Genomic DNA, 12,912 nt, shown 5'->3' with positions numbered 1-12,912 from the left:
AAATTTGCCCACCATTTTGATAAAAGGACAAAGGCAGAAACAGGGTGACAGTGTTGCACATTTATTTCACGCCCAACAAAGTGTTAAATGTCCACAGACATTAGAAGACACAAGTCCAACACTCAAAGAACTTCAGCACCGAGTCCACTACAGCCTATCTATTTATGGTATAAAGAGGTTACACCTGTGTGCCAGACCGTCCACAGTTTGGTTTATATACACAGCTGATCAGCAGAAATGTAGATGCAATTACAGTAGATGCACTTAGTTTAGATGAAGTGCCCTGGAGTATTGTTTCATACTGCAATATCTGAATGAAAGAATGAAAGAATGAATGATAAGATTATTTAACAACAACCTCCAAATGTCCTGTTCATCTACAATATGAGTATCATTTGTCAATATAGTTTGTCCATACTGCACTCATGAATCCGTTCTTTCAAGACCAGGCTGACAAGGCAAGGATTTGCGTGCATGACAGTGTTTATGTAGACGGTGGTTTCTCAGATCATCAAAATAATACAGTATAATCTGTCCTAACTAGTATTTGTTTGCAAATGCTACTGATATACTGTATGGAGGTAAATAAGCATTGATGCATTAGATTCAACTGTTGAATAAATATATACAGCATGCTGTCACACACATAGCATTATCTAAGAGACAGAAAGGAATGAACTGAAAGGATCTCGATCAAAGCACTGAGAGGCATCGCCAGAATGAGGCCAGTTCTCCAGTCTCATGTCACCAAATGCACCATTTTAAAACAAATTCGGATTCAGCTGAAGCGTTTTTGTACCAAGGAGGGTCGATAGCAACATTAAGAGGGTTATATAAAAAGCAGCATCCATGTCTCTGTCACTTTAGAACCTGCTTGTCTCTCTGCTTTTAGATTTGTGCTCTGTGGGTTGGCTGGCCCCAGGCACATAACCCTTATAACATGCATGCACCCACACACACACACCCACACACCCACACACACACACACACACACACACACACACACACACACACACACACACACACACACACACAAACACTAGTGAACTGCTACGGTGAATGACTGGCTGCTCATTCACCACCGCTACATTACCACACAAGCAGGGAATGCTTGAATCAACATTCTTAGTGCAAAGGTGTCTGGGATGACTTTTATATACCCTTTTATATAATTACATGAATCTTGGAGTCTCATACAGGTCTGCACATCACACATTAAACACATTATCAATTTGGTTTAAGTATATGACTGCTTTGTCGTTGAACATTCTAAAGTTAAGAATAAAACTTTCAAATAAAGTCACAGGAATTTAGGGGCTTGAAACAGATGGGTTTCTCATTTTCAAACTATAACACTGAATCTGGGTTTGCCCAAAATCTGGTTACTGCTTATAGAGACCCAGTGAACAAGAAGTCACATTAGTCACTCCCTTCAGTAAGGTAGATATTACATGCAGGGTCAGTAAGGGCAATTAAAGCAGTAAACATGTCTGCCATCAAAGAGGAACTGTTCTATAGGTAAATGCAAGACTGTAATAATTATGTGATAAATATATTTTTGAAAATTCTCTGGAATTGATTTTATCTGAAGAATGTAATATAACCCATAAATACCCCTGCATCCAAGTGTTGTAATATACCATCAGTTTGTCAGTGAAAGAACTGTTATGAATGTGCACACTATAGTAATGTTTTTCTCATTCCAGTTATAAACTAAGACTATCAAATTAAGCAGAGTCAAGTTTTCCTTAGCAGCCGAAAGGTTTGTGCAAACTAACTTAATTAATTTCAAGAAGAAGCAAAGTATAGTAGGCTTGATAAATGATCAAAGCTCACCTTCAAAAGCGCAAGACTAAAACATCTTTCTTAATAAACAAATAATGTATATAGTAAAGTATGTGTCTTAGTTAACAAATAAAAAAACACAATGCCAATAAAAAAAAAAAAAAGTAATACAGACATTCATTCAAGTAATAACCCTCCTGTTAATAAATATGTTAAAAGGATCAGATATTCCATTTGGATATGATTATCATAATAACAGATCCTCTTTCAAAATATCTACAGCCTTTTCCTGTAACCAGTCCTGCTCAACCCCAAACATACAAAAAAAAAAAACACCTCAGTGATTGGATCGACTAGCCCTGGGTATGGTGCGATCAAAGCGACAGGACTCTACAAAAGCGCTCGACATCTAAACCTGTGGAAGCACACATACCAAACTGAGCACTGCGACACATTTACACAGCAGCTGAACCCTTTACATTTCAAAATGGGGGAACTTTTGTACAATGCTGCTTTCCCCTAATAATCACTACTAAGCAGTACTTGTAGGGAGGTTGTGAATTATGGAGAGTTACAGTACTTATGAACTGGCAGAGTTATCACTTTGCTATAGGGGTTGTTTCACACACACACACGCACACACACACACACACACGCAAACCCACCCACCCATCCTTGCATACACACATGTGCTCACACACATACGCACACACACATTCTGTAGTTGGGAGGGAGAGCCCAGGAGAGTGCAGAGGCAGGCGCAGTAATGGGGGTGGCAGGCAAGGGACACTCTGCACAATCTCTATTTACACTGGTGTCATCTCAGGATGTTATCAAGGAGGAACAAAAGATTTTCATTCTTGGTCACATCCTCATGTGTACTGACTTTTTCCTGGAGAGCTTTGACCTGGGAAGGAGAGATAATCAGTGAAATGGATCTGAACAGGAAATAACAGCCAGTTATTAATATTGCTCCAAGTGTGCTGTTCGGAATATGCTGGCATATAAACTAGAAAATACTGTCTCATAAGGAGGCCAGCTTTGCTGATTAGTTATTCAAAATATCATAGATAAATAAGGCTTATTTGAATTCTCAGTTGGAATCAATATATGATAGCAATTGCCACATCATGCCGAGGAAGTCAAGAAGGTTTGAGTGCATGAACCCAGTAAGAAGAGGCAGTGTCATCATGGGCTACCTGATGGTGCCAGCCAGCAGTGGGTTGAAAGCATATAGCCAGTCATGCATCTCTTTATCATTGCTGGCCTGAAGGAGAATGCCCCTGTGCTCAGTGCAAACGGCAAACGTGTTAGGACTCTGCAAAGAAAAATCACACACACACACACACACACACACACACACACACACACACACACACACACACACACACACACACACACACACACACACACACACACACACACACACACACACACACACAAATGAGCATACAGGACCACATCAGCAGATAGACTTTATTCAGTCTTTTCTCATGTATTACTGCCAATTGTAGAATTATTGCGTACAACCCTCTTTTAGAATAATTCTGTTGCAAGCCCAGATGACATAACAGAACGGCAGGATATTAATGATGTATTGCACCTTGCGTGATGTAATGGTCGATTAAGGCTAGAAGTGGCAAGTTTTAGCAACTTGAATCTATCTAATGACACTTCCAAAGCCATGGTCTTTTATGTAGGTCACAAGAAATATCAACTGATAAATTAAATCCTTGGCAACATGTAAAGCAACATCCTAGCTTCCAACCTCCTCCACCCCCACAACACCATGGCAGTAGCAGAAGGGACCCTCACCCTCAGCATGGTCTGCTGGTCCTCGCTGTACTCCACCTGAGCGGAGGACAGGTTTATGACTGCCCTCTCCACACTGTCCCTCTCACTGCGGTACATGTAGACGTAGGGCCGGCGCACCACCACGTAACGCTTCACCCAGCCACTGGTGTGGGGCTCCAGGAAGTGCAGGTAACCTTTCTTTGACACAATGGGGCTGTAGCCACAGCAATGTGTCACTTTTGGTTGTGGCTCAACAAATATTATTTTGAAAACTTTTCTCTTTCCTAATCAAATTTTAAAGTTTTGCTTGTGATAAATTGATGAACATTTTTTTAATTTCTAAATTTTGCTTGTGTACAACCCATCTATTTGTCTTAGGGGACATAACAGTTTGTGTCCCAAAAAAATGCAGAAAATATCAAACCAACTGCTCTTCTTCAAAAAAGAAAGTGTAATTTTACTAATATGGTTTATTAAAATAGTTTAATTCACTAGTTTTAACTATGTGTCACCCTAATTAGTTCAATTAAGTACATACAATTAACACGAATCCATTAGAACACTCACAGTCACAGTGAACTCAAATAAAACAATGCAAATTCACAATTATTTTTTAAATAAACAGTATATTTTAGTAAACTGGAATTGTTTTCATTTTAGACCTTCTGTGCTCAGCGATGTCAATCTTTCTTTAAATTCAAATAAACAAAAACTGATTTGGCATAGGAACTAAGCCAAGAGGAAACACTAGTTTTGGGGGCAGTACCTGACACGGATCTCCTGGATGTTTGGGACAAAGGTGCAGGAGCGAACCTTCCTCTCCTCAGGACTAAACGGGTCTAGATCAGGGCTGGAGGCACCAGAGTGAGCCTCCATACTCCTGCAGACATGTGTGCACCCCCCCACACACACACACACACACAGACACACAGACACACAGACACACACACACAGACTATATTGAACATGGGAACATTGCACATATTTTTATTCTTTACTAACAATTAGTGTTCTTATATTAATTTAACCGTCTTAATAATTATTACAATTGTTTCGCACAGTAAATAGTATGTTTGACAAAACAAACTGACCTGAGATCAGGGTTGCTATAGTGACTATCCACCAGTGATGGGCAAGTAGTGGACGGAGTGAGTGTGCTCAGTGCAGAGGAGGAATTGTCTCTCAACAGTGATGCAGACATCTCTGACAGCTAACATGCACACATACATTTGCACATAGACACACACACACACACACACACACACACACACACACACACACACACACACACACACACAGCACAAAAGAACACCTTAAACCATCCCCTCTGACCTAATAGTATAATATTCAAAATTTTAAGCTTACCCTTAGGGAAACTACAACAGTAATCAATGGTAGCCTAGGAAATGCAGGCAGGCAGGCAAAAGGACTTGCATCTGGTGTCAGATGAGTGGAGGAAAAGGCTTACAGAGGCTCTACTCTAAATGAGTCAACGAGAGAGGCAGCGGTCCATTATTCCATTCTGAAATGAACAAATGGATGAGGCCATTCTGAATATGGTAAGGTAGAGCATGCGGAAAACCCCTCTGTCTGAACGAGGCAGAGCTGAAGAGCAAACAGACTGCATTATTTAAATGCAGTGGAGTGGGAGAGCAGGTTTAAAACTGCTCTAGCTAAATGAGGTAGAGTTTGGGCAGACAAAGAGCTGTTCTGTCTTAAATGAGGTAGAGCAGCAGAGCAGACTATTAACTGCCCTACGTAAATGAAGAAGAGAGGCAGTGTAGGGTACTGATTCTGCCTGATTGAGGTTGAGAGGCAGGGGAGGCAGAGAGCCACTCTGTGTGGATGGAGGAATGAGGCAGGGGGATCTGAGGCAGTATAGGCTCACCTTGCTTTCACTGGCACTGCTGCTCACCTGGCTGTACTGCCTGTTGAAGGTGTGCATGAGCAGTCGAAGACACTGAGGCAGAGAGAGAGACAGATAGACAGACAGACAGAGTAAGAGAGAGAGAAACAGAAAAAGAAAGAGACACAGTTACGCCACCCTACCCTCACACAACAACAGTGCAAGTTGCTTGCATACATAATTACCTGTGCCAGTCATTTAAGTCCATTGTGACATCATGATATTTATAAAGATTTAGTCCACACACAGAAAACTATAAATAGAAATGCATATAACAGGATGCTGAATCATTGCACCATTATCTGAGGATTTCTGACTCAGTCTGGCTGTGTACAGTAGTCAGTGTCAGTGTCAGTAGGTGATAGCGGGGCCACTTGTCACCTTGGCAGCCAGCTCTCTCTGCCTCTCGTTGGGGCTGTCCAGGCCCAAGCCAGCTGCTGGGTGGGAACATGGGCTGAGGGCCCTGGGTGACTCCATCAAGTCTTTACTGCACAGAGATTCCTGCTGTCCCAGCAGCAGAGAGGCCTCCAGCTTCTCTCTCAGCAGTAGGTAGTGTCTTGTCTTCTCAACCTGTACACACAGACACAACCACAGACACACACATTACTCAAAGCTACGGCAAAAAAAAACACCCGTCATAGGCAGGCACTCATCAAAGTGGAAATAATTACTTGTACTCCAGCTTGACATCCACAATGCATCAGCATCATTCATCACATCGCTATTATTTTATATTGCCTAATATTTTCCACAGCAATGTGCGACACAATCATGGGAGGGTGCCACACCTCCTGCAGGAGACTGAGCTTCTCCAGCTCCCACTGGTGATCCAGAATCAGGCTGTCACTGCGAGGCCTCCAGCCTGCCAGGTTCTCCTCTCCACGCACGTACGCTACCGAGGTGTCCAGCACCCGCCGGCGTCTTCTCTGCATGCCTGCACCAGGAGGAGAAGAAGAACAAGCTGGAGCCTCTTGCCTACAAGTCTCCACTTTTAATTCTAGTGACCTTCCTGTACTAGTTGAATGGTTTTCCAACACTCTATGTGCATGTGCATATATCAGAGTTGCAGTTGAGACCGTAATGTTTCCAGGGTGTGTTTAAAGACAGATCTAGAGATAGACTAGTATGGATTTCTGTCTTGATCATGTGTGTCTTACCTGGGCTTCCAGCATCTGCCAGGTGACACAGGCTTAGCTCATAAACTCCAGTTACACGGTTACTGAAAAACACACAGATACATGCACATGGGTTTTCAGTGTCCACAGCCAACAAACTACAGACAATGTTTCATCAGCATGGGTGCATTTGTTCCCCAACAGATTTTCTATCTGTATGAAACTGAGTATATTTTTAGACTGGGATCTTGAGGTCAGTTCTTACCTCTCGGAGGGCCTGAGAGCTCCAGTGCTGAAGAGGTTGCGGATGGAGCGGGATGCAGGAAGTTTTGCATCTCGTGAGTAGAACACCATGCAGAAGTCCTTGGTAATAACTGTAGGCTGAGAGCAGTTCTCCATCTGGAATAGGTGAAGGTTTTTTTTTTTTTTCAAAGGGATCTTTGAAATCTCCAAATTTGCCAAGTTTTTATGAGTTTAGAAACGGGCTGTGAGCAAATACTTGTCAAAAATTGCTGAAAATCAGCAACGTGCCATTTGCAAACTAATCAATGTAAACAGGACTATTTCAATTGTTCTCTTATTGTACTATTATACTTTACTAGTGTTTCTTTGCCCCAAGATGCACTGGCATTCAGTCAAGACCTTTAGTTAACTTTTTTAACATTTCAACATGGAACACAAAATAATGTTGGCCTACCTATTTTTGTTTACACTTTATTTATTTTCCATTATCCCATTCTTCATAAGCTTCATAAGCACTTTTCCATAAACAACACTGGCTAAAGATATCAGATTATTTAAATTTACTTTGTAGAAGCATACACAAAATGAATCTATAGTTTCATATTCCAATAAATAGGCAGTGTCATGAGGAAAAAAATGATATGGTTCTTATGTTTGCATGTAAATAGCCTATAGCAGACAAATGCATGACAAAATTCTAGTTAGGTCCTTAGCTACCAACTCTATGATACCAGTTAAAAAAACATTTGTATCCCTGCTGTTTGGGTAGTCTTGAGACACAAGCTTCTACACCATTTTAGCTCCAGTCTGCCAAACCATTATCAGATAGTTGTTTCCAGATTCAGTTTCAAAACTAGAAATACATGTGGTGGGGAGGGGACTAATGGAACTAGTGATCTTAGGACTTCAGTGACCTCACTGGCTCCACTGACCTTCACTGACAGCTACATATACATTCCTAGATTCATTATCTCTCTTAAGGTAATAATCACCTAGTGGTAAGATTCCTTCTCTCACCCACTTTGGTGCATTAACATAGGAATGCACTGAAGGAGTGTGCTCACCTCCAGGTAAGCTGAGAGGGTGATGTAGATTTTCTCTCCATAAGGGGTGACCCGGTTTAGTAGCAGAGAGTTGTGCATAGAGCTATCCCATGCTGCCTCAAAGCGGTAAAACGTCCTGTCAGTCAACCCATAGGGAAAAGCAGTATATCAGAAATGTAAAAAATATATGATATATATCTTAATGCAGTCTTACTGATCCTGGTTTTTTGTGTTTCCTCATCTAAAATTATAGATTTAAGAAATTACAGGCATGTCATTGCAGCATGTCAGAGAAAAAGAAATTCAAATAAAAACAAAATACCTATGGTCAATTCCCAACGATACACTGAGAACAAACAGCAAAAAGATGATTGGGTTAGAGAACTGGAAGTTAGAATTGAGACAGATCATGGTGTTTGGTGGTTGGAGAGGGAAAAGCTCTTAAGAGCATAAATTGAAAAGGTCAATTAAAGCTTTTTGTAAAAAATAAATATATTACATAAGAAAAAGAGCAAACATGAAATATCAGCTGGTGAGCAACACTGCAGAAAAAGACAAGCAAGCATACAGAAATAACTTTAGGGATAGAGGAGATATTTTTCTATGACTCTATTGTATCTGTGTATATTTTGAGCTCCTAAGGTTATTATTATTTTGAGCTCCTAAGGTTAACTGGGGTTGTACCTGTCATCATAACAGGGCCTTATGTAGCCCATAGACAGGACATTGAGGGACAAGATGTTGGGGTCGATGATGGTCTCATCTGCCTCGGGTGTGTTACGGATACGCCCTGAAGGAGAAAGGGAGACATGCTGAATCATTCCAAACCCTGTGGCCATGCACTCACTCTGCACACCACGCCTCCCCTTCTGGTCTATGCTATAAAAAAAACTACCATGTACAAGAAGTGATGAGAACCTCTTCTGATTACTCACCAATAACCAGCTCTTTCACTTCCTTCCATTCAATGTCACTGCCGGTTTCATGTGCTATTGTCACTGTGATTCTTCTCTGGATTCCCTACAAAAATGTTTTGACAAGACAAAAAATGCCATCAAAACCCACATGTGCTATATATAGTGAAACAGACCCAGATCAGTTAAGAATGCCTTCACTAAAAATCTCCAGACTGTTAATTAAATGTTTTTGCACAGACAGACAGGCTGGCTTACTTGGTGCAGCAGGAATGTCCCATGACAGGGCATTCCTCCTCTGTGGTCCACCACTGCTGGGATGTAGCTGGACAATGCAATAATCGCACAAAAAAGAAACCATTATGTCAGGCAGAACAAGGCCAAGGCCTGGCTGTTTCATGCATGGTGGGGTAACAACATACTCACTCTCCATTAGCCTCAAGCTCACATATCTCGAAGAAGGCCATTAGGTCATATTTGCAGTGACACGGTCCAGCTGAGGAGCGAGTCATTGGACTTAGTTTGGTGGCCGGCACTGTTAGACAGAGGGCATCATTACTGATGATAAGAAGAAACCTGATCACTTGCTTAATGTGCTTAAAGTACTTCATAAACAAACACCATAATCATTGTTTGTGATTGATATAATGATAACCATGTAAGGAATATGTAATGAATATAGAAAACAGAATAATTCTTATTAATCCAGCAGAGATAGAGATAGATGATAGTGTGAATTGCTCACCTGGCTTGGATAAAGGCATAACCCGAGGAAACTGCCTTCTGGATGGGCGCAGAGGACTATTAATGCACACAGATATAGACTTATTAAATGTAAACAATTATTTAATTTGTGATTTGTAAATAAACATGTAAAACTCTATGTTTAATCAGGAATATGACATTGGAAGGAAACGATAACACCAAAATGTTATTAAGAATTAGTTCTGACCTGATTAGATCTTTGCATAGAGGAGGAAAGGGCTGTTTTTGGTAGTGCCCAAACACCTCAAACACAATAGGCTGACTTTTGATGTACTCCACGAAACACTTTGTGACCTCAACGGTGATCTGGAAGGATATCAAAAGAACAAAAATTTTCATTTGGGCTAAATTACAGCAACCATGCCCAAGTAAGCAACTGAGTCATGTACAGAAACAAGTACTGCAGGGTTGACACTCACATTCTGGACGTGGTAGAAACCAAGGGGAGGCCCTCTCCCTGTGTTCTTCAGGGGCTCTGTTGAGAAAGCTTCATCATGTCTGTGGATGAAGCTGAAATCACAGGAACCACTTAAACAGTAACCACCAACACAGGATCGTCCTTAAATCTAAAACTTTTGAAGTACATAAAGACTCTTCATCAAAATTATAATGAGGTCTTTAAAATCATTTCAACATTTCCTAGACCTCATAAGCTGATCCGTAGCAACTTTTGCAACTATTACGGAGACCTGCCGGTAGAGCACGCACTCACTTGAACTGGCAGAAGATGTCAGCGTACTCGGCCGAGATACTGGAGGCCTGGAGCACAGTGACCCTGAAGGTGAAGGTGCTGCCGATCCTCAGGTGCTGGAGTGTTTTGTCCTGCGCCAGGTCACCTGAGCACTCACCACCCTCTTTCACAGGGCTATCAAGAACATCAGGTGTGGCTGTAGAGGAGCAACACAACAGACGGAACATCAGACCCGCAAAACCAAAATCTATAGAAGACTGCAGAAAGTTGTCTAGACTTTTCTCTCCTGTTTTAGTTCTTCAACACTGTACCTAAGCTTATTTTTGTCAGACATGTTTCTGTGCTGCAATTTAAACCTGCTTTTTCTTTGTTTAATTAATTTTTTTAAGGCTTTGACAGCCCTAATTAAAGTTCACCTACAACACAGACGTGGTTCTGTGCCGCAATTTAAACCTGCTTTTTGTTTGTTTAATTAATTTTTTAAAGGATTTGACAGCCCTAATTAAAGTTACACCTACAACTCAATAACAAGTAGAAAAATTGAATATTATTCATTTGGGGCTGAATTTTGACCAAAGTACAACTATTCACTATTACTTACTCATGACTTCTTTTTTCCCTGATATTAAAAGAGTGTAATTTATTTTGGCAATTACTTGCGCAGGTGTTGTTGTTGACCTCGTCGGCAGACAGACCCACATCGGAGTTTTGCCCCTCTCCCTCTACAATACGTAACTCTTCCTGAGAGGTGTTGGAATGGGACATTCCACCAGAACATGTCTCTGTCTGAAACTGAGCACAGAACAAGATTGAATATACATTCAAGGTCGCATTTTAACAATGTCTAATCTCACTAGATTCATTCAGTACTATTCCAAGCTAATATGATGGTTTTTAGAGTGGTTATGTAGTTTTAAAAGTTGTTATGAACTCTCAGAAGCTCTATGAAAAGGAAGCAGACCTTCTCAAACTGCTGGTCTTCGAAAGAGATCTTGGCAGTTCCTGACTGTCTTACACCTGAACCATAGTCCGGAGCTTCTTCATCAGCTGCAAAGAGAAAATCCCGAATTACTGAGACCCAATAAAAATGTCTAATTAAGCCTTCTCACATTGGAAATACATGTTGCATTCATTACTGAATTATTTTTAAAGAGAGAAAAGGAAGCATACAACAATTGTCTGATGAGACACTCTGTAGGTGGTCATACCTGAAATGGCCTGCACCGCCACACGGAGGAATCCCTTCACTTCACCCTTCTCACTCACTATGGCAACCCGGTGCACCAGTGGCACAGGGTAGAGCAGGTTACTCAGGTACACAAAGGCCCTGCAGGGGGAGCAGTGGAGCAGAGAGAGAGGGGAGTCCAGGGTTGCAAGATGGAAGATAAGGGTCAAAGGGTGGTGGAAACACAAAGAAGGAGATGAGTTTATAAGTGAAAAAGGAACACAGGGCAAGGAAATAAAGGGTCAACTGTAAGAGTTAATGCAGCCACACCGCCACTGGACAACACAATACTGAGACACAAAAAAGCAACCAAACGAGAAACTGCTCCAGCAAAAGCCAAAAAAGGTGCCCGATATTTCTGCTGCTCATCTCTCAAGACCCAGTGAGTCCCCCCACCCCCCATTCACAAAGAAAAGACCCAGTGAGAAGAGTTAGTATGCTTTTGTTTCTTTGTGTGGAATCGGTGAAGGGTTTCGAAATGCATGCGGACTACACCACAACCAACACTCCTCTCACAAACAGCATTCTTTTTGGAACACAGGGGTTATTTTAGAAACATTTCAGCATCTATGGCAAAATTTCATTTAGTTCAATTCAACATTTTGAAATGGGTTAATATTTTTTAAGAGTGCTAAATTCAAAATATACAACCTATAAGCTACAAACCTCATTTTGCTCTGTTTCAAATGATTTATCATCAGATTGAGTTTAAATTCTCATTTAATTTGAGTGGGGTTTTCCTGCCAGCACTGAATCCCAATCAAGGAGTGGGTGTGGCAGGAAGAGTCCAAGAACGGCAGGAGGGGTGCCAGAGGGGAGGAGCTTACGACAAGATTGGTGAGGCGCAAAATACAGCATGCTCAGATAAACAAAAAATATATAGTGATAAAACAAATCCCAAATTGGGTTTCATTGGACCAAATGCAAACTGGAAAGCAAAAAGAAAAAAAAAATTATCAGAATGACATTAACATACATGAATTTAACTCCATAAACTCAAAAGTAAAATTAAGGTCAATACACATCACAGTCTTTGGATGTTGCATGTGTGCAAGGGAGTGAGAGCATGGAAGCCAATCCCCAAAAAAATAAAATTCAGGATAATTTTTTAGCTCTGGCATGCCTCGCCGAGACTGCTGCAGTCGAAACCAGCTCTTTCATCTAGAGGTTCACAATCACCAGTCAGTTATGCACAACCATACCAAAACCCACAAAGTCTCCTGAAAACATAGTGGTTGCTTCAAAAAGTACATAATACAGTTGTAAAATGTTAAATTTTGGTAACATACTTTGGCAAAACCCTTTTTGTTTTTTTGGGGTTTTTTTCCAAATTATTTTTCTCCCACAAACAAAGAAGCTGCCAGGTTGAGGACAAAGATAAATAACTTGTTAAATTGTTATTCAGTAACTTGAAGAAGGTCCTCCTTGAGC

General features: G+C 41.0%; 1 protein-coding gene across 8 annotated transcripts in view; it reads right to left on the bottom strand.

Moving 5' to 3' along the window:
- Nucleotides 1-45: 45 nt before the first annotated feature.
- Nucleotides 46-12,912, bottom strand: part of kif1ab (kinesin family member 1Ab) — a 28,959-nt gene continuing 16,092 nt past the window's right edge. For 4 of the 8 annotated variants that reach the window (XM_081699674.1, XM_081699675.1, XM_027026600.3 and 1 more), the window contains 23 exons: nucleotides 11,465-11,583; nucleotides 11,218-11,303; nucleotides 10,913-11,048; nucleotides 10,278-10,452; nucleotides 9,985-10,075; nucleotides 9,753-9,871; nucleotides 9,546-9,601; nucleotides 9,227-9,335; nucleotides 9,059-9,125; nucleotides 8,822-8,906; nucleotides 8,571-8,676; nucleotides 8,209-8,232; nucleotides 7,908-8,022; nucleotides 6,866-6,999; nucleotides 6,643-6,704; nucleotides 6,274-6,419; nucleotides 5,867-6,055; nucleotides 5,468-5,539; nucleotides 4,671-4,789; nucleotides 4,346-4,459; nucleotides 3,601-3,793; nucleotides 2,985-3,103; nucleotides 46-2,692 (listed from right to left, as the gene is read on the bottom strand). In XM_081699674.1, the coding sequence (XP_081555800.1) occupies nucleotides 2,650-2,692; nucleotides 2,985-3,103; nucleotides 3,601-3,793; nucleotides 4,346-4,459; nucleotides 4,671-4,789; nucleotides 5,468-5,539; nucleotides 5,867-6,055; nucleotides 6,274-6,419; nucleotides 6,643-6,704; nucleotides 6,866-6,999; nucleotides 7,908-8,022; nucleotides 8,209-8,232; nucleotides 8,571-8,676; nucleotides 8,822-8,906; nucleotides 9,059-9,125; nucleotides 9,227-9,335; nucleotides 9,546-9,601; nucleotides 9,753-9,871; nucleotides 9,985-10,075; nucleotides 10,278-10,452; nucleotides 10,913-11,048; nucleotides 11,218-11,303; nucleotides 11,465-11,583 (2,479 nt within the window). In that variant the 3' untranslated portion in view covers nucleotides 46-2,649. The remainder of the gene's footprint in view (nucleotides 2,693-2,984; nucleotides 3,104-3,600; nucleotides 3,794-4,345; nucleotides 4,460-4,670; nucleotides 4,790-5,467; nucleotides 5,540-5,866; nucleotides 6,056-6,273; nucleotides 6,420-6,642; nucleotides 6,705-6,865; nucleotides 7,000-7,907; nucleotides 8,023-8,208; nucleotides 8,233-8,570; nucleotides 8,677-8,821; nucleotides 8,907-9,058; nucleotides 9,126-9,226; nucleotides 9,336-9,545; nucleotides 9,602-9,752; nucleotides 9,872-9,984; nucleotides 10,076-10,277; nucleotides 10,453-10,912; nucleotides 11,049-11,217; nucleotides 11,304-11,464; nucleotides 11,584-12,912) is intronic. The other 4 variants (XM_027026638.3, XM_081699676.1, XM_027026611.3 and 1 more) reach the window with 1 other exon arrangement.

The sequence above is a fragment of the Electrophorus electricus genome, chromosome 17 (genome assembly GCF_041902795.1).
Source record: "Electrophorus electricus isolate QZ-2024a chromosome 17, ASM4190279v1, whole genome shotgun sequence".
Lineage (NCBI taxonomy): Eukaryota > Metazoa > Chordata > Actinopteri > Gymnotiformes > Gymnotidae > Electrophorus > Electrophorus electricus.
The sequence above is the reverse complement of the archived record's forward strand: the minus strand, read 5'-3'. Positions and strand labels throughout refer to the sequence as shown.